Source organism: Sciurus carolinensis, chromosome 2, assembly GCF_902686445.1.
Source record: "Sciurus carolinensis chromosome 2, mSciCar1.2, whole genome shotgun sequence".
In the NCBI taxonomy this organism is placed as follows: domain Eukaryota; kingdom Metazoa; phylum Chordata; class Mammalia; order Rodentia; family Sciuridae; genus Sciurus; species Sciurus carolinensis.
This window is the reverse complement of record NC_062214.1, coordinates 151,042,102-151,060,830: the sequence shown is the minus strand read 5'-3', so window position 1 is coordinate 151,060,830 and position 18,729 is coordinate 151,042,102. Positions and strand designations below refer to the sequence as shown.

At 38.0% G+C, this 18,729-nt stretch overlaps 2 protein-coding genes across 2 annotated transcripts in view; both read left to right on the top strand.

The window, feature by feature from the left end:
- Positions 1-9,330, top strand: part of L2hgdh (L-2-hydroxyglutarate dehydrogenase) — a 41,870-nt gene extending 32,540 nt beyond the window's left edge. The window contains exon 10 of the mRNA XM_047542281.1: positions 6,919-9,330. Coding sequence (XP_047398237.1) covers positions 6,919-7,114 — 196 coding nt within the window. The 3' untranslated portion in view covers positions 7,115-9,330. The remainder of the gene's footprint in view (positions 1-6,918) is intronic.
- Positions 9,331-16,467: 7,137 nt separating this feature from the next.
- Positions 16,468-18,729, top strand: part of Sos2 (SOS Ras/Rho guanine nucleotide exchange factor 2) — a 103,369-nt gene continuing 101,107 nt past the window's right edge. Inside the window, exon 1 of the mRNA XM_047540218.1 lies at positions 16,468-17,207. Within this exon, the coding sequence (XP_047396174.1) occupies positions 17,121-17,207 (87 nt within the window). The 5' untranslated portion in view covers positions 16,468-17,120. The remainder of the gene's footprint in view (positions 17,208-18,729) is intronic.

Sequence of the window (18,729 nt, the reverse complement as noted above, 5' to 3'; positions counted from 1 at the left end):
CATATTCAATTACCACCCTTTCATAGATGCCTGAGGCAAACCCATTAGATCAGTGGATTTCATATAGTAGAGCTGAACTTGGAGTTTATGGGTATTAGTGACTCCTGTCTCTGGGTGTAAGGGTGTGAATTTCAGTTATCAGCTTCATTGTCATGAAGTAGAAAAGAGCACACAGCACTGTAGACAGGTGCATTTAGGGATAAATTCAACTCTGTCACAATGAGTTCTTCTTCAGAGATAGATGCTGAACATTCCTTTGTTCCTTCTCTTGATTCCTGTAGCTATTAAATGCAGGAAATTATCAATAACAAGAAGGAAGTCAAAGAAGATATGCTTGATATAATTTATACAATATTTAAAACAAGCATAACAATAGATATATTGCTTATGGATTACACATGTAATGTGAAAATAAAAACAAGCATGGGATTGATAAACACCTAATTCAAAAGGGTGGGTGACTTATTTCTGGGGAGGAAAGGAACAGAGTTCTGAGAGTACCACAGGGACTTCTGTCATATCTGTAATGCTTCAGTTTTTACGTTTATTGGTAAGGCAATGAGTGTTCACGATGTTATTCTCTAGACCTTGTCATATGCCTGAATATTTAATGTTATATTAAATAATAATAAGATCAATAGACTTTTCTATAGCTTGAAGAGCAAGTCCTGCCTTATTGTATTCATCTTGCAACCCAAACTATTAAAACCATAATTTCCCTATCAGTATTGTGTCATGAGAAAGTTTTAAATAGTAAAAGCTAATAGAAGTAACACAGAGTGTTGCCAGGGATTATGTCCTTAAGTTTTAGCCACCACCAAAGGGCATTCAACTTGACTTCACATTGCCTAGCCAGAGCATTTTAAGTGATAATTTACTGGTAGAATATTAGATTGAAATTTAAAGTTATTATCAGGCAATTTTGCATTAGGTATACAAACTTTGCATTGTTAAATGATGACTTACCTCTCAGGCTCTTAATTTTGGAAACTGTCTTATTGGAATTCTAGAGTAAATTTTCAAACAAGATTTTTTTGGTGGGGTACCAGGAATTGAACCCAAGGGCACATAACCCCACATCCCCAGCCCCTTTTTGTATTTTATTAGAGACAGGGTATTGCTGAGTTGCTTAGGGCCTTGCTAAGTTTCTGAGGCTGGCTTTGAATTCACAATCCTCCTGCCTGTGGGATTACAGGCATGTGCCATCGTGCCCAGCAAGATTTTTTTTTTATCATGAGTGATAACTAGACTATACTACGTCATTGTGAAGCACAAAGGCAAAACATTCGTACAGTACAGTTAAAATAATGTAAGATGAGTTTCTCAATCTTGATGTTATTGACATTTTGTCCCAAATAATTATTTGTTGTAGGTGATCTTTCAGTTCCTTAAAGGATATTTAACAGCATTCTGGCCTCTACTCATTCCCCTACTTATAACAACCAAAAATGTCTCCAGACATTGCCAGTGTCTCCTGGGAGAAAAATACTCCTTGGTTGAGAACCACTAGTCTATAAAATTTGGTAATCCTCACCCTATAAAATACTAAGAGAAAATAGAATAAATATCTTCAAAATATATATACCTGAAAATGCAGGAAAGGAAGGGGAGCCCATGACCAAAAATAAAGAAGAAATCGAAAACCCCTGTACTAAAAGGAGTTGGTACTGATGCTGACTTGGAGAAGTAGGGAAGATTTGTTGATTTTAATCATTGAAGGGCTTGAATTATATTTTTAATTGATTCATATGAAATAAAATATGAAGCTGTTAAGTTCCCAATGAATTTTCACAATAGTATAACTCATGTATTCATCACCCAAAACAAGATATAGGATATTAGGTACTTGTATTTTAATTGCCACAGAAGTGCTAGAAAGGTAGAAAGTTGAACCAGACTTCGAGGTAAGACAGGTTTTTTTTTTTTGTTTTGTTTTTTTGTTTTTTGGTACTGAGGATCGAACCCATAAGGACTTTACCATGGAGCCACATCCCCAGTCCTTTTTATTTTTTTTTATTTTGAGACAGTGTTTCACTAAGTTGCTTAGGGCCTCACTGTTGCTAAAGCTGGCCTCAAACTTGTGATCCTTCTACCTCAGCCTCCCGTATCACTGGAATTACAAGTGTGCTCCACCGCCATGCCTGGCTAAGCCAGGAACTCTTGAAAGATCACATTCTTAGTGAAAAGGAACTAGAAAAAAATTATTCTCCTTGGCACCAAAGTGTTAAGAAGTTTTGCCTGTCTTGGTCTTAGGAATGGAAAGTAGCAGTTTGGATATATATCACTAACTTTGTCAGGAACCATAAACTGATAAATTAACTTAAAAAGTGGACACAGACTTGTTCGATCCTGTTTCACCCTGTTTCTCTCTCTCTCTCTCACCACACACACACCTACCCACAAAATATAACAATATAATTTGGTCAGTTTCATTCTCTACTACCTCCCCTTTTCCTCCCCTTCTCCTCATCCTTGGTCCCCCTTCCTCTATTCTGTTGGTCTCCTGTTTTCATGAGATCCCCAACATCTTTTTTTTTTTTCATTCTTTCTCTCTAGTTTCCACATATGAGAGAAAACTTATATAACCCTTGACTTTCTGAGTTTGAGTTACTTGATTTAGGTTTTTATAGATGTTCTACCTCTGGGATGATGTGACAAAATGGGTTAAAAAACTGACTGACATGCTCATGAAATAACATGAGTTGCAAGATGAATAAAACAAGCAGAACTTAAACTTAAAGCTATAGAAAAGTCTATTGATTTTATTATTTAATAGATGTGCTAGGGAAATGCTTATTGAAAGATGGGTGCTACATTTGTTTCAGATAAGATAAAATATACTTTAAGGCAAAAATATTAGGAATAAGGAATTAAAAATATTAATAATATAAAGAAAATATATCAGAAATAATATTATTAGAAATGAACTTGTAGGCTGGGGTTGTGACTCAGTGGCAGAGTGCTTGTCTGGCATGTGTGAGGCACTGGGTTCGATTCTTGGCACCGCATATAAATAAAAAGGTTTATCAACAACTAAAAAATATTTAAAGAAAAAAAAAAGAAATGAACTTATGCATATAACAGCGTAGCTAGGAAATTCAGAGGAAAAAAACTGACATAATTGCAAGCAGAAATCAACTGTTATACTGGCTAATTTTAAGATGTGTCAGTTAATAGAAGAATAATTAATCATAAAATATTAGAAGATTTGAATATAGAACATAGAATATTCAAAATGTTCTAAGCCCTACACTAGATTCTCAACAAAATTCAAAAATTGGTTTTAGAGGGCTGAGGTTGCTCAGTGGTATAGTGCTTATCTAGCATATACAAGGCTCTGGGTTCAATCTTAGCCCTTAAAAAAATGTGCATAGGAAAGCAATGTTCTCTGTCACAATCCAATTAGGTTAAAGATTAGGAACAAAAATGTACTCCTTGATCAAGATGGAGGGAAGGAAGGGAGGGCATGGAGAATGAAATCTACCAAATTGTGCTATGTCCAGGTACAAATATACCATAATGAATCCTGCCTACATATATAATTGTAATACACTTATTAAAATGATAATAATAGAAGAGATCGGTAGAGTAGCGCAAGCAGATTAAGGAGAGGGAGGAAGGGAAGAAAAGAGAAGGTACTGGGGAATGAGATTGATCAAATTATGTGTATGTGCATCTTGGCATAATGAATCCCACTATTAAATATAATGCACCAATAAAAAAAGAAAAAAATAATAAAATGAACATTTGAGGTAAAAAACACAAATGCCACTCCTACATGTATGGAAATTACTTTGGAATTGCTTACTTCCCCCTACCATCACTTCTAACTTAAATGTGCTAATGTGGACTTGTAATGTGGATAAGCAGTAGATTCCATCATGAGCTTTATAAAACTCTAGATTGTCCTATTTGGGACTGGTCATAGATATCACTTTACCTTTCATAGCTGTTTCCCCCACCCAGAGTGTAATGCCTGCCATGTGAAAATAATGTAATACAGGATTTTTCAGATAAATGAATGTAATTACAGATTCCCCTGTTCTTGTTTATGGACATAATTATCTAGGATATACCTTCCCATTAAATTTAGCTACAAATATAGCAAAATACATAGTTACAGATAGCAGCAAGTTAAATGTAGCTGAATTTACAGATTAATTTGTTGAATCATTTGGTTTTTCAGTTAAAATAGTGTTAAAAGAATTAGAAGTTAAAACTTTTAGTTTAACTAAATAATTTAGTTGAATACCTACTATATGCAAGACACAATCTAGTCATGGAGGAGAGGTGAGGTATTGTACAAGACATTGTGCATGGCCTCAAGACATTTATGGATTTCAAGTTATAATACTTATCTCAAACCAAACTGTTCAGAGGGGAAAGCCTATGTATAATTCTGCAAAGAAAACCCCTGAAGTTGCTTTAAGTGTTGAAACTGAAGTCAGATCTTAAGAAAAGCAGTGTTTTAGCTGGGTGTGGTGGTGCTTGACTTTCATCCCAGCATTTCAAGAGACGGAGGCAAGAGAATGGCAAGTTTGAGGCCAGATTAGGCAAATTAGCAAGACCCTGTCTCAAAATAAAAATGGCTGTGGATATAGCTCAATGGTAGAGCACTACTGGACTCAGTCCTCAGTACTGCAAAAAGAGAAGGAGAGAGAAGAAAACAACATTTTATTTTATTTGCAGTTTGAATTATAGATTTTGAACACTTAGGCAAGAGGGTAGGGGACATTGAGGACACAATACATGTTTATAAGACAAATAAATGTGGACACATTTTTAACTGTGGTTAATCAGTATTAATGTCTACATGCTTATAAGGAGCAAGAGGAATGTACTGATTGACACTCTCTACAGAAGAAAGTTATTTTACATTAACACTGAACCTCAGCATCTGGTCATATTGCTGTGTGCACCCAACATATCGATCTTCTGCCAGACACAAGGAGAGGACCAGAGATATTCAAACATAGAGATATTCTCAATAGCAACATCAATATTTTCTAAGAAAAGAGGGGAGAAGCACTGGTGTGCGTGTGTGTGTGTGTGTGTGTGTGTGTGTGTGTGTATGTGTTACTGAGGATGGAACCCAGGACCTCACACATGCTAGGCAAGTGGTCTACCACTGAACAGTACCCCCCCCCCCCTTTTTTTAAGAATTTTAGTTTGAGATAGGGTCTCTCTAAATTGCCCTGACTTGCCTTGAACTTGTAGTCCTCCTGCCTCAGTCTCCTGAGTAGCTGGGATTTTAGGAATTTGCCACCACACCCAGCTGCGAAGTGTTGGTTTGCTGAGTTGAGATGAGCTGTAAATAAAGACTTGCAGGATGGACCACAAACTGACCAATAGACTGATAGGTATCCTTGCTTTTAGAAATGTCAGCGTTCCTGATAAGTGGATGAGGACATATAATGGAGGGTGGGAGGGGTTAGCGTTAGGGTTAAGGTCAGGTTTAGGGTTAAGGATAAGGAGGGTGGTAAGAATGGAGGAAGGAAGGACTGTATAGAGGGAAAAGAGGGGTTGGAGGGGTGGGGGGGAAAGGGAAAAAAAATAACAATGAATCAAACAACATTACCCTATGTAAATTTATGATTACACAAATGGTATGCCTTGACTCCAATAAAAAAGAAAGAAAGAAAGAAAGAAATGTCAGCGTTCAGTGCCATTCTTTTTGTGTTCTAATATATCGGATTCTTATTTGGAAATTTTTCCGGCTCAAAAATTTCCTATCCAAATTCTCTGAAGGATTCCATAGGGCAGAATACTTACTTTTCTTTTAGTATCTTTTACACTCCTTGTAATTATATACTTCTCCATAAATGAACAGCATAGCTGTGTAACTTCAGGCAAGGAACTTAATTTCTCTGTTTCTTAGCTTAATGTAAACTGCATCAGCTTAGAGTTGTAAGGATAAATGAGATAACTTCTAACACAAGATAAAGACTTGGTAAATAATAGCTATTATTATCATTATCTCTCTTCAGTCAGGTTGAGGTCTAACTCTCGCATCATCCTTTTTATCTTCCTCAAATACTTATCTGAGTTGTCCCAGAATCAGTAAAAATTATTTCACATTGTTGCCTAATTTCTTGAGTCTTGGTGATGTAAGATAGCCTTTTCACACTGAGTTTCTTTGAGCAGTTTCAAAGACTGCTTTTAGTGCTTTATGACTCTAAAAGCATTCCATTCAGATTTCATCTGTAAATTTTAACTATTTTTAAAAAACAACAGAAATCTGTGAACTCAAATGTTATAAAACAGAATTTTAGGTAGTAAAAACTACTGTATTAACATGCTGCTCAATTAATTCATGTTTTGCTTTTTCTATCATTTCTTTAGTTAATTGGTTATCTTGATATTAAAGGTTAAATTGTTAAAAATAAAGACTAACTACAAATGAGAATTTGTTACCATTTAATTTTTTCTTCATAAATTGTAATAGTGTTCTATCAAGACAATACAGAAAAAAAGGATAAGGAATGCAAGTGAAACATATAACTCCTATTTTCATGGCTTTATATTAACAAAAAGAGCCTTATTGTTGTCATTGATTGGTTTTTATAACAAATTCATTTTATAAATTTAAATAAAAATATATCTATTCTAATTAAATGTGAATTTACCTGTTACTTTTGAAAAGAACCGATGTTTATAAGTAACTTACCTATTTGAGCATATATTTGATAAGCATTTGTTGTACTATTATGTAATAGGCATTGTGCTCTTGGGTGGGACATGGGTTTGCTAGACTCTTGGTGACAGCCTTTGGCTAAACATAAACCTATTGGGTTTCCATATAATTGGACATTTAGAAGAATAAAGACTGTATTGCTTTAGGAATACTTTGAAAACCACTAACTTAGAAGGTGTCCTATCTCTATGAGTCAGCTGATTACTACTTTTTTGCTTTTGCAGAGGTCCAGCTGGAGTAAGAGCCCAAGCCCTGGATAGAGATGGAAATCTGGTAGATGATTTTGTATTTGATGGAGGAGTTGGGGATATTGGAAGTCGCATTCTTCATGTGAGAAATGCACCTTCCCCTGCTGCCACTTCTTCCCTTGCAATTTCTGGAATGATTGCAGATGAAGTGCAGCAAAGGTTTGAATTGTAAATAATGAAAGGAGTTGGGTATGCATTTAACCTCCACATCAGCAACAAGAATGTATTGATTGTGTTCTTTAATTATAATTTAAGGAAAAGATTTTAAACTGGGCATGGTAGCATGTGCCTGTGATCCTTGTGACTGGAGAGGTGGAAGCAGGAGGATTGCAAGTTTGAGACAAGCCTGGAAAACTTAGCAAGATCCTGATTCAAAGAAAAGCTAAATAAGTTAAAAATAAGAAGCGCTGGGGAGGTGGCTCAGTGGTAGAGTACCCCTAGGTTCAATTCTAGTACTGAGAGAGAAAGAACAGAGAGAAAGAAATGGTCTTAGAGTCTCACTTTTTGATTAAAAACCCACTGAATCATCAAAATAATATAACATAGAAATAAGAATTTAAAAAACTAAATTCCATGCTCTTATTTGTGAATGAAGAAGCAAGGTGAAGTTTTATCTGTCTTGACTCCCTGACTTTGTTAATGATCTATCCTTACCAACCAGGATCAAGAGAAGACTTGGCTGTTTTAGAATTTTGGGGAGGAGCTGGTGACATCTGTAGTTCCCAGCTACTTAGGATGGTGAGATGGAGAGGATCACTGAGTCCAGGCTGGTAAGTTGTTACCAGCCTGGGCAACATAGTGAAAGCTCATCTCAAAAAAAAAAACAACAACAACAACAACAAAAAAAAACAAAAAAAAACTTTTGGTAAAGATAGCATAAAAAGTTGATTACCCTTTAAATCAATTTTTTGGCTTTGATAAGCTATTTTGTCTCCCCTAGAAGGAAAATATATTACAGTGTATTGTAGGTTGCAAACATTATTTTAATTTTGAAGAGTCATAGAAAAACTGTCATAAGTTAGAGCAACAATTTTGTATTTGAAAATTAAAAATTTTTGATTTCATGCAAATACATGGTATTTCACATTTCTAAGTTTAAAAGAAAGCTTTTATTATATCCAGCCTCTTTATAAATCTCTTTATAACATGTGATATGGTATCACTAAATTTACACAGCTGTATATTATATGTGATTATTGCTACAGTCTTCTGTGGTTGAGAAACTAAAAGCACCTAGAACTGAAAGTTTTTTATAAGAGCAGTTTTAGAATCCTAACACTGATGTATAGAACTTGGTAATTTTAAACAATTATTTATCTCATATCTCTGTCCTAATATTTTCAAAATTTTGACCGAGATCACTCATGATTCATCCCTATTTGTTTTTTCAGGGCTCCTATAAACTTTTATGAGGACATTTATGCATTTTTGGTGAATATCTAACTTTGAGGCATTCACTTTTGTAAACCGCGAAAGTGCCTTACATTCATGTGTACTTTATGAGTATGTTAAATTGGTGCCCAATGCCATCCTGTATACTGTATATACCTGCGTGGTTTATCTGAATGTTTCTTATAGTTGAGAGTGTTGTTGGTAAATAGAAATGTAAGTGAAAATGTGGCAACCTGACTAGTGAAACAGAACCACGGTTTAGGTGAGACATTTTCAATTCATTCTCTCGCACATACTCCCTCAGGACTAATTTTCCAGTCTTCATTTTTCTTACCTCTCCAAAACTGTTTGCTGAATGAGTGGAAAGGATGTGTACGTTGGTTGATAGGAAAAACTTTTCTGTTTTCTTCCTTTTCCCTTCACTTCAGTTCTTGGTGATTACATTGATTGAACTACCTCATCTATTAATTTGAAAGAATATTCATCATCAGCTCCAGTTCAAGAAGTAGCTCATCCAGGTAAATAGATTATGCAGTTAGTTATTCAGCAGTGATGAGCATATCAAAAACATTCAGAAATCACCGACAGAAGAAACAAGCCCCAATGGTTCATCGTAACAATTGATTCCTTCAAGTAATGAAGCACACAGGATACTTTTCTGTTCTGTTACAAGACTACTAAGACCTGGAAAATATTGCAATTTTCTATTTCATCAGCAGTAAGATTGCATATACACTAAGCTGTGGAAAAGACTAAAATTACAAAAGTAACTGTCCTAAATTGAAGCAATCCTCATTCCATTGGGGTCTGTATTATTACCCCAAAAAATGTAAGTGAGAAATTTGTTGAAAAAAATTTTGAACATGTAGGTTATTCTGTTTGTAGAACATTTGATATTATGTCAGTAGGGTTTTATTGTTAAATACGGATATAATATTTAAGAGTTTTGTGTCTGAGAGAAGAAAATATATATTAGCATTAAAATATTTTAATGAGTGTTGGTGTTGTGGAGAACATAATTTTTGTTCCATAAAAACTTTTACTCAAATAAATATTCTGTATGTAAAACTTAAACTGTCAAAACTTTAGATAATCCAGTCTTCAAGAAAATTAAAAACTACCTATTTGTATATAACAAAAATGAAACAGAGTTTATATTTTAGGTTAAAAGTGAAGCATTTTTGGTTTTAGCTTCATCGTGTTTAGTCTGTGGGGAACTCAGTATACTGGCAAGTGCATTTTTGGTGTTTCATGTTATGTAACTTAACTCTTTTATCTGTACATATATATGTATATCAAAGTCCTTCCCTTGATCCTCTCAAAGTTTACACTGCTTGGGGAGTTGCCATTGTTGTTGGCAGAGTTTCACCCCCCTGAGGTCATTTGGAAGTCTGCCTACTAGCTATGGAATAACCTTAACTCTTAGAACTTTCTTCAAAGGATGGTGGTGAGAGTGATATATATTGCTAGGGCCAGGCATATGGGAGTTTGTTGGGCCTGCATTTGGAGGCTCTCCAACTCTGATGGCTATGCCCATGAGCTATCCCTGTGAACCTGGGAGAGATGGTGTCTATGTTGTTTAAGAGCTAGCTTTACCCTCCTGGACCCTTGATCTATGTCTAGACTTCTTTGGTAAGATGTTTTCTCATTTTTCTGAGTATACACCATTTATTATCTAAACATATTGTGGACAATTTTGAGAAGCCATTGTGAAGTCAGTTGCTAAGTTTTTGTTCTGCACTCTCAGGATTGTTTTTAAATCTCCTCATTAAAATTTAAGATGGAAGGGTGGGTGCAAGAACAGGGCAAAGTAATTGGGAAAGAGAAAGATGCCTAGAAATGTTTTCAAACAGTTTGCACCCATTAAAGAACAGACACAAAACCCAAAGCCCTGAAGGAAAGAATGGTGATACCAACCAACTCTATACTTATCTGACCTCAAATCCTAGAGTGGATCATGTTTTTTGTTGTTGTTTTGTTTTTGCGAAGTGTTATTATTGTCTGCTAATGGAAGGGTCTCACATCAAAGTTATCTTGTTAGGATTCTTTTGCTTCTTGGATAAATGAAAATTTTACCTTATACATGTGACAAGGGAGGTATATGATGGCATGCCTTGGGTTGCCCAGGGAGCCCCACTTTAAATTTAGGGAAAGCCCTGAGGGCCAATGGTAACAAAGTAATGTTGCTCACTAGAGAATCTTGAATTTCAGCCAAGTTTTGCTTAAAACTATCTTTAGAATCACTTCTTTTAACTTTGTTCCTTTGAAACTGCTAGAGTAAAATGAAAGGGCTAAAACAGTGTTGTCTTTTCCATGCCTTTCAGATATAATTTTACTTAAAATTTGTCTTTTAGTGCCATCAGTTTATGAGCAAGGGTATTTTTTGGGTATTTTGAAGAATTGGGGACAAGTTTCCCAAGCTATACTGGCTGCATATCACATTGCTGTTTCCAAGAATGCCTAATTCCTTCAAGCTTTGATTGCCTAACTTTTTCTTAGATTCTTGATCAGTCATACTAGCTAGGACATGTATAAAGCTCTAATTGCTTGGATCCTTATAAATATCAGGAGCCAACCAGATGGAGATGTACCTCAGTGGTAGAGCATTTGCCTAGCATTTGGAGGCCCTGGGTTTAATCCTCAGCATCACAAATAAATAAATACTGGTAACCAAGTATGTTGGTAATGTCATAGAGCAATTGTTTTCTGATATTCAAAATGGTGCTTTGGTATTTAGGGATATGTATTGTTTTATTTTTGCATGTTAGAATTTTGTGGTTGGTAGTGAATTTTTAAACTCACCTTGAATTTAGATTTCTCTCCAAAATTACTTGGTAAGTTTTTTAGGGAAGTATTAAATGCTTTGTTATTTTAGCAAGGTTGATATGACATTGAGATCAAGTATCCACCAGCATTTTCAATTGAGAGGATAGTGGAAGGAGTATTTATTGACGGCATTTATTCTAAGAATATATAAGGTGAGAACCACCGGGTTGAAAGGAATCAAGAGGATTAATCCAAATTATTCAGCTTTCAGGAGTATCAACAAGAATTTTTAGAAGAATCACATCAATGGATCACACCAAAGGATCATATCGTTTTTGCCTAAGTAGAGGGTATATGTGAATTTGGCCAAAAAACTGAAGTTTGGCCAAGTATGGTAGCCCACGCCTGCAATCCCAACTACTCAGGAGGCTGAACGTGGAGGATCGCATGAGCCCAGGGGTATGATACTGGTCTGGACAACATAGTAAGACCCCTGTCCCCCAAACAACAATAACCACAAAAACAAACAAACACAGAAGTTTGAGTATCCATGAGTAGAGTAGACTATCATAATTATCAAATAAAATAACACTTCACCTTGGGCTAGTAGTATAAACTAACATATACCATCTTTTTTTTCTTTTCCTTCCCCCCCACCCCTCCCACCTCTCTTTCCCTCTATACAGTCCCTCCTTCCTCCATTCTTGCCCCCTCCCACCCCCCATTATGTGTCATCATCTGTTTATCAGTGAGATCATTCACCTTTTGGATTTTTGAGATTGGCTTATCTCACTTAACATGATATTCTCCAATTTCATCCATTTGCCTGCAAATGCCATAATTTTATTCTTTATAGCTGAGTAATATTCCATTGAACATATACCATCTTTTCTACCCTTATGGAGGAAGTTTGTGTCTTTTGGCATTTTATTTTGAGTTCAATTGTTGGGAATAGAATCCATTCTAGCTAGATAAATGAGATTATGTTTATTCTAAGGCATACAAAATCATTAGAAAGCTGATGAAGTAGACTCTAGATATGGTGGGCTTTCTGGTACAAGCACTAAAACCACACCACAAACCAGGCCACCAACAGAGCAATTCCAAAATAACTATGATCCACCAACAGGATAATAATGCCAGACAATGAGTCTAGCCATTGCTGCTGCTGCTGCACAAAACTAGTGACTGAATGATGCTTGCCTGCAGTCGATGTGCAGCTTCCACCTCACTTCTGCCTTCTTAGATCTCCCTCAAGTGTATCTGATAAGCCCATCCTAAATCATTTCCAGAATCCTAGCTGCAAGGGAATCTAACTTTTAGCTTTCCTATCTGCGATAATTGAAGGGTAGAATGTATGTTCCCTGCCACATGCTATATCCATCACACCTACTAATTAGTCACAAATAGTAAACAATGTAGGTAATTACTATATGTGCTAACACTTTGGGGCAAATAAATCAATATTTATTTTCTCTTTACTAACTTCCTTTTCTGTAATCAGTTTCAACATACGTATGCAATTGCTAACAAACCAAACTCTGTCTGGAAGTTATACTGAACAATGATGAATATATTCATTGTTGATACCTCAACTTGATAATTACCAGGACTTGGAAGGATTTTATTGCAATAATACAAATTATAAGAACCTGAATGGTGCCTTTCACTTTTACTATAGGACTTGGTATCTGGGACAGCTACTTACAAAAAATGACTATCTGGTAGTGGTGGCAAGATCCAGATGACCTCAGTGTCATTTTCATACTCCAGAGCAACAGGAAAATTAGTTCAGTTTAATAGCAGATTGTATGTAACATTAATACATAATGCTTTTTCTGTAGGGACACAATGAGTCTTTTCGAATTTCATTAAAAATTATAGTTCCTTTTGGGAAGACATCTTTGGTAGTCTTTTGCAGGGCATGGGGTTTTCGAGTAAATGCCTCTTACAAGGGTCGTAGGTCAAAAGATCATCTCCCTGTGACTGCTCGCACTTCTTTCAGGCAGGTGGACTATAAAAGGACCAGAGCCCATCTATGGCAGACAACTATGAAAGTGAGTAACAACATTTATTGTTTCCTGTGGTGTTGCTTTAATTTGCTATTGATTGGCAACACTTGTAGCTGTAAATAAATTAAGGAAGTATGAAATAGCAAATGGGAGAAATGTTGAACAAATGGTTTTAGAAAATATTTTTCAGTGGGAGAATGTTAGTGGTAAAATTTTATCTGCCTTTTAAAATCAAAGATGTGCTTGGGTCATTCACATTCTCTCCCAAAGCCATTCTAAATTTGAAAAGGGCAAACAAAAGTACTGCTACCAAATTATTAATGTAGTAATTAGTGTATTAATTTCAGCTCAAATTTATGACTGAATTTTTGTTACATGTTATGTATATGTATGTACACCCTCATAGTGCTTAATATTTCCCTCATAGTGCTTAATATTTCCATTTTTTTGACACTTAAGCAAAAGTTTATAATCAGGCTGGAAATTTTTTTTATTAAAAATAACTTTTAATTAATCAGTGTTTTGAATAAATTCCACATTTATCTGGTTGAAAATTCAAGTTACAAAAAGATACACAGTGAAAAGTCCCCCTGTCCTTCAGCCACTCAGTTTTTATCCCTGTTACAAGAATATTGTGTAGTCTTGCAAAGAAATTATATTTACATACATAAAATAGTATATACTTTAAAAATATAAGTGGTATCATTCTGTGTATTATGTTAAACATTCTGCTCTTTTTACTTTGCAGTGTATCTTGAGGAATGTTCCACAGAGTCTTGGTCTTGACTTTATAGGTTCCATTATATGGATTTACTATTAGTTATTGAACCAGTATCCTATTCCTTCTGAATATTTAAATTAATTGTGTCTAAGTTGTGTTTGTTTTGTTTTTGTCATAATGAACATCACTACAATGAATAACCTTGACTCTAAGTGATTTCATATGAACAAGTATACCTCTGACACAGTCCTAGAATTTCCTAAGTCAAATGGTATGTACCTTTCAAACTTTGTGGTTTTCTTTTTTCCCTTAGTTTAGTTTCTTTTTTGAAGTGAAGGTCTTACTATGTTTTCCAGACTGTTCTCCAACTCTTGGGCTCAAGTGATCCTCCCTCTGCTAAGTAACTGGGACTGCAGGTACACACCATCCCTCCTGGCTCCTTGAAGCTTCAATAAGTATTATCAATGATCAATTTTTACTCCTATAAATAATAGAGTTCCTATTTCCACATATCTTTACTATCATAGTGGGTAATCAACCTTTTTGAACTGTGCTATTCTAATAGATGAAAAAATAATAACAGTATAATTTAAATTTGCATTTTTTCTTAATATGAGCAAAGTTGAGCATCTTTAATATGTTTAAGAGACATTTAGATTTTCTTTTCTGTGTGTGATCTTTTCACACCCCTTTTTTCCTTATTGTGTTTTAGTCTTACTAGTTTGTAGGAATACTTTTCTATGTTAGGGAAATTAATTAAACAGTGAGTTTAAAAAATGAATTGCAGTGTTGGGGATGTAGCCGAGTGGTAGAGCAGTTGCCTAGCATGCTTAAAGCCCTGGGTTTTGCGGTACCCCAGCATCACAACAAAACAAAATGAAACAAAAAAGTTAAAAAAACCCTTATATCTGAAGTTACAAATATGTTTTATATTTTACATGTAAATTTTTGATATATCAGGAATTTATGGTAGTGTAATGTGTAGATTATGGATCCAACTTTTTTTTTCTAGATGGCCCACTTGGCTGGCTGGGAAAATTTTTACTGGTGTCATTCTTAGATTATCTTCCACATGCACTAAGATCACATTTCTGTTTGCCTAGCCCAGAGATCACAGCTCAGATGCCTGTAGAGACTAGGCAGGTTACATAAAAGGGGGAAGAGTGCCAGGTGCGGAGTATAGCCAACTGGAAATGGAATGGCATACTTTTCTAAAGAGGACAGCCACTACCCAGGGCCGGCTGATTACTCCCTTGCACAAATGCAGCATTGCCAGACTTTTGTCAAGAGAATCTGGAAATGTAGATTTTTATATGTAATCTCTTGAATTTTAAAATGGTAACAATTTAAAAAATTTAAATACAGCCCTGACTAAACAAAATGTTTTCAGGCCAGATTTGGCCCAGAGGAGACTTCCAATATCCCTGGCCAAGAATAAAACTTCCCACCACCAACATTATTCTCCTATGAGAAAGTACAGTCCCAGTCTAGCAATTTGACAGTTTAGTAGTTATGGCTTGGGTCTGGGAACAGGGGAGAAAAGAACCCTTTATATAAGTCAAAGTCTTTACCCTTATGAACTGAAAGATTAGTTGGAGAAAATACAAGCATTGCACTATCCCATCTTTATTCCAAGTACATGGAATTTATTGCAGGGCATTCTTGACTCAGTGGATACTTGAATTAGAAAAACGAGTTTTCCAACTGTGCCTGTCGCATTTTGCCAAGATCATGAAATGATGCATGTTGTGGGAAGGATAATTTCTCAACTACTGATTCTGGAAGTGAAATTGTCCACAAGCTTATTTTTTCACCTCGTTCTTCCTTTCCCTTGCTGCTGGTGGCTGGGTAAAGGTAGTACATGACTTTTATTCTTTACAACCTGTTAAAAGTCATGTACTCAGCATCTTTAGTTGGACGAAATTTCTTCTAATGATAAAAGGTTCTAGAGTTTATGTCTCTTCAACTTAGAGACGCCTACAGGTCGGGGAATTTTTTTTTTCCCCCTGGGTTGCTAATGAATGTGATTTCACTCGAAGGGCATATCTAGGTTTTGTAGAACCTGAGGCATATATGATTAAAGGATACGATCAAGAAAACGAGTTAAAAAAATCATCTGAAAGTTCTACAAAAACGATATGATTTTTGCGAACACACGTGGGCCTGGTTAAGTGAAGGACCTTTAAATTCCAGTTTGATTAACGTCACTTGTACCTCCTTTTCTGGCCCTACAACCGTGTGCTAACAGATTTCTACGCCCCAAAACACCACTCTACGGAATAATTCTTATCTGCTGAATACTAAGGAACCTGGTAGAGCACAAATACGCTAAATATCTGTCAGTTTCTCTCCATATCCCTATACTGCCTCCCACGACTGCAGTCCTGCGGCTGGAGGCTCACCAAGGGTGGCACTGACGGGATTGTCTTGGGAAGGTCTAGAGGAAGGATTGTATGCGTAAAAAAGCAGTCAATAAATTAGGAAGTAAGTCTGAACAGGCCCCCTGCAAAGTTCCCAGGAGACGCAGACTCCAGGACCCCCACACCCCTGCGCCTGGCCGGCGCCTTGGCCCGCTCCGCGGCGCGCATGCTCCGTGCGGGGCCTCTCCGGCAGCTCCGGATAATGAGCGCCTGGCCGAGGGGGCGGGCCGAGCCGCGGCTGTTGCGACCCAGAGCTCAGCTGCGGCCCCGCGGCGCTCTGCGTGGCTGCTGAAGGGGCGGCGGCGGCGGCCAGCTCTGTGCACACCCGAGTGGGGCTCGCTCGCCCGCCGCGCACGCCCCGTCGATCCCCTGAGCTCTCGGGAGGTGACTCGAACGGGCCGGGCCCGGCGGCGTTGCCTGTCGGGAGGGCGGGGATGAGGCGATGAGGAGACGAGCTGCCGCCGCCGCTCTCAGCCCGCCGCGGCAGTAGCGGGAGTCAGGGCGGAGGCGAAGCCAGCTGTACCCTCGCTGGGCTGCGAACTCAAACAAAGGAGGAGCCACCGGAGAAGCGGGCCAGCGCCGCGAGAAAGGAGGTCGCTGCCTGGGGTGGCCAGAGTTCGCGGCCACCGCGCTTCTTTAGTGGGCGCTGCGCGAGGCGAGGGCCAGCCGGGCCGAGGAAGCCGTCCCCGGGGCCGCCGCCCGCCCGCCGGCGCCGCCCCCGAGCCGCCTCGGCCGTAGTCGCGGCCCGGGCGGGAGGCGGCGGCCGCCGGCGAGGCGAGGCGGCCCGCGCTCTGCCTGTCAGGCCACCCGCGCGGCCCGGGTCGGCCCGCGGGCCGCCCCCGATGCGGAGGCTCTGCCGCCGGGGCCATGCAGCAGGCGCCGCAGCCATACGAGTTCTTCAGCGAAGAGAACAGTCCGAAATGGCGGGGACTGCTGGTCTCGGCCCTGCGGAAGGTCAGTGCTGGGGCGGGGGCGGCCGCCAGGGCCCTGGGAGGGGCCGGTGGCCCGGCTGGGCCGGGCGGCGGGCGGGGTGCTGGGGCCGGTCCCCCGAAGTTCTAACGGGGAGCAGCTCGTCCTCCCAGCACTCGGGTCCCGAGGCCGAGCAGTGTCTCTGGCTGGCGACAGGGCACTCATAATTGCCTGTTGCATCCTGAAGGACGTTTTCTCAAGTTTTTTTTTTTTTTTTTTTTTTTGGCCGAGTCCCGGAAGGAAGGTTTTGTTATGATCATAAAACTGGATTTCATGTTGCAGTCATTTCGTCAGACAACTTCCGCCGTTGACCAATTTGTTGTCCTCAGGCGGGATTTGGGCAAGAGAAAGTCCCGCTGGCATGTAGACAGTTCCTAAAACAAAAGCTCATTTTCAGGTCGGGTAATTACTCTTAATTGAGTTCTTTGGGGGTGTTCCCCCCAGGCATTTGCTTGTCAAGGTTGTCCACTCGCTTATGAGGCATTGCTTTTTCTTTCTTTTTTGTAATATGGACGTTTCACATGTGTGAAGTGTCAGTGAGTCATCATACAGTTCTTGACACCTAAAGCGCCTCCCCACTCCCAGCAAAAGATGTCTTGCCTTAATACAAGAGATTTCCCTTATAAAATTTGGTTAGTTACTTCTCTGGGTGCTATTTCAAACGTGGAATCACTTCAAGAAACAAAAAAAATCTATCTTTAAAGTTTGGGTGCATTATTAGGGTGCATCTCTCCTGTTCGAATATCAGTCTTCCTCTGTGAACTTAGGTAATAATTACACTATCATTTTTATAATAAATTATTTTGTGAGGTTAAGACAAATTCAGACTGTACATGGGTTCATGATTACCTGTCATGCTTACTAACCATGGCCTTCCTTTACTATTGATACAGACTAGTCCCTTGAGTCTTTTATGGAAAATAATCAAGAATAAATTGTAAAATAATAAATAAAAATCAATTTTAAAAGACTGCACTTAGAATATATTTCTTCATACATTAAATTCCTAGAAGCGGAAGGTAGTAGTGCATTTTAGAGACAAAAATGTTTTCCTCGTGCATTCAGAATTTCGGATTTTCTAATTTCATGATTCTCAAAAGTAGACATTGCTTCCCTTAGGGCAAATACCAAGTCATGGCTTTCTAAAACACTTAGTGGAGTGACTGTCATTTCACTGGTGTACCAGGACTAAAGTATTAAATTGACCTTCTTCCATGCTTAGCCCAATTCTGTAAGGAGAGAGAATGAATTTGGAAATGTACTGAGTGGTGATAATGAACTCTGACCTGAATTAAAAGCAAAGGGAGAAATGCTTAGATAGTAATTAGCCCTTCTACCATGCAGAAGTGTGGGTGCAGTTTACCACGTAGGCCTATACTGTTGGCAGTATGAAGCTAGTATATACCCACTAGGACTTTGTGGTAGCAAACAGTATTTAAGTGTAGGTAGCTTTACATAATCCTCATGTACAGGTTCAGATTTATTTTTTTCAGGCTGGGTTATAATA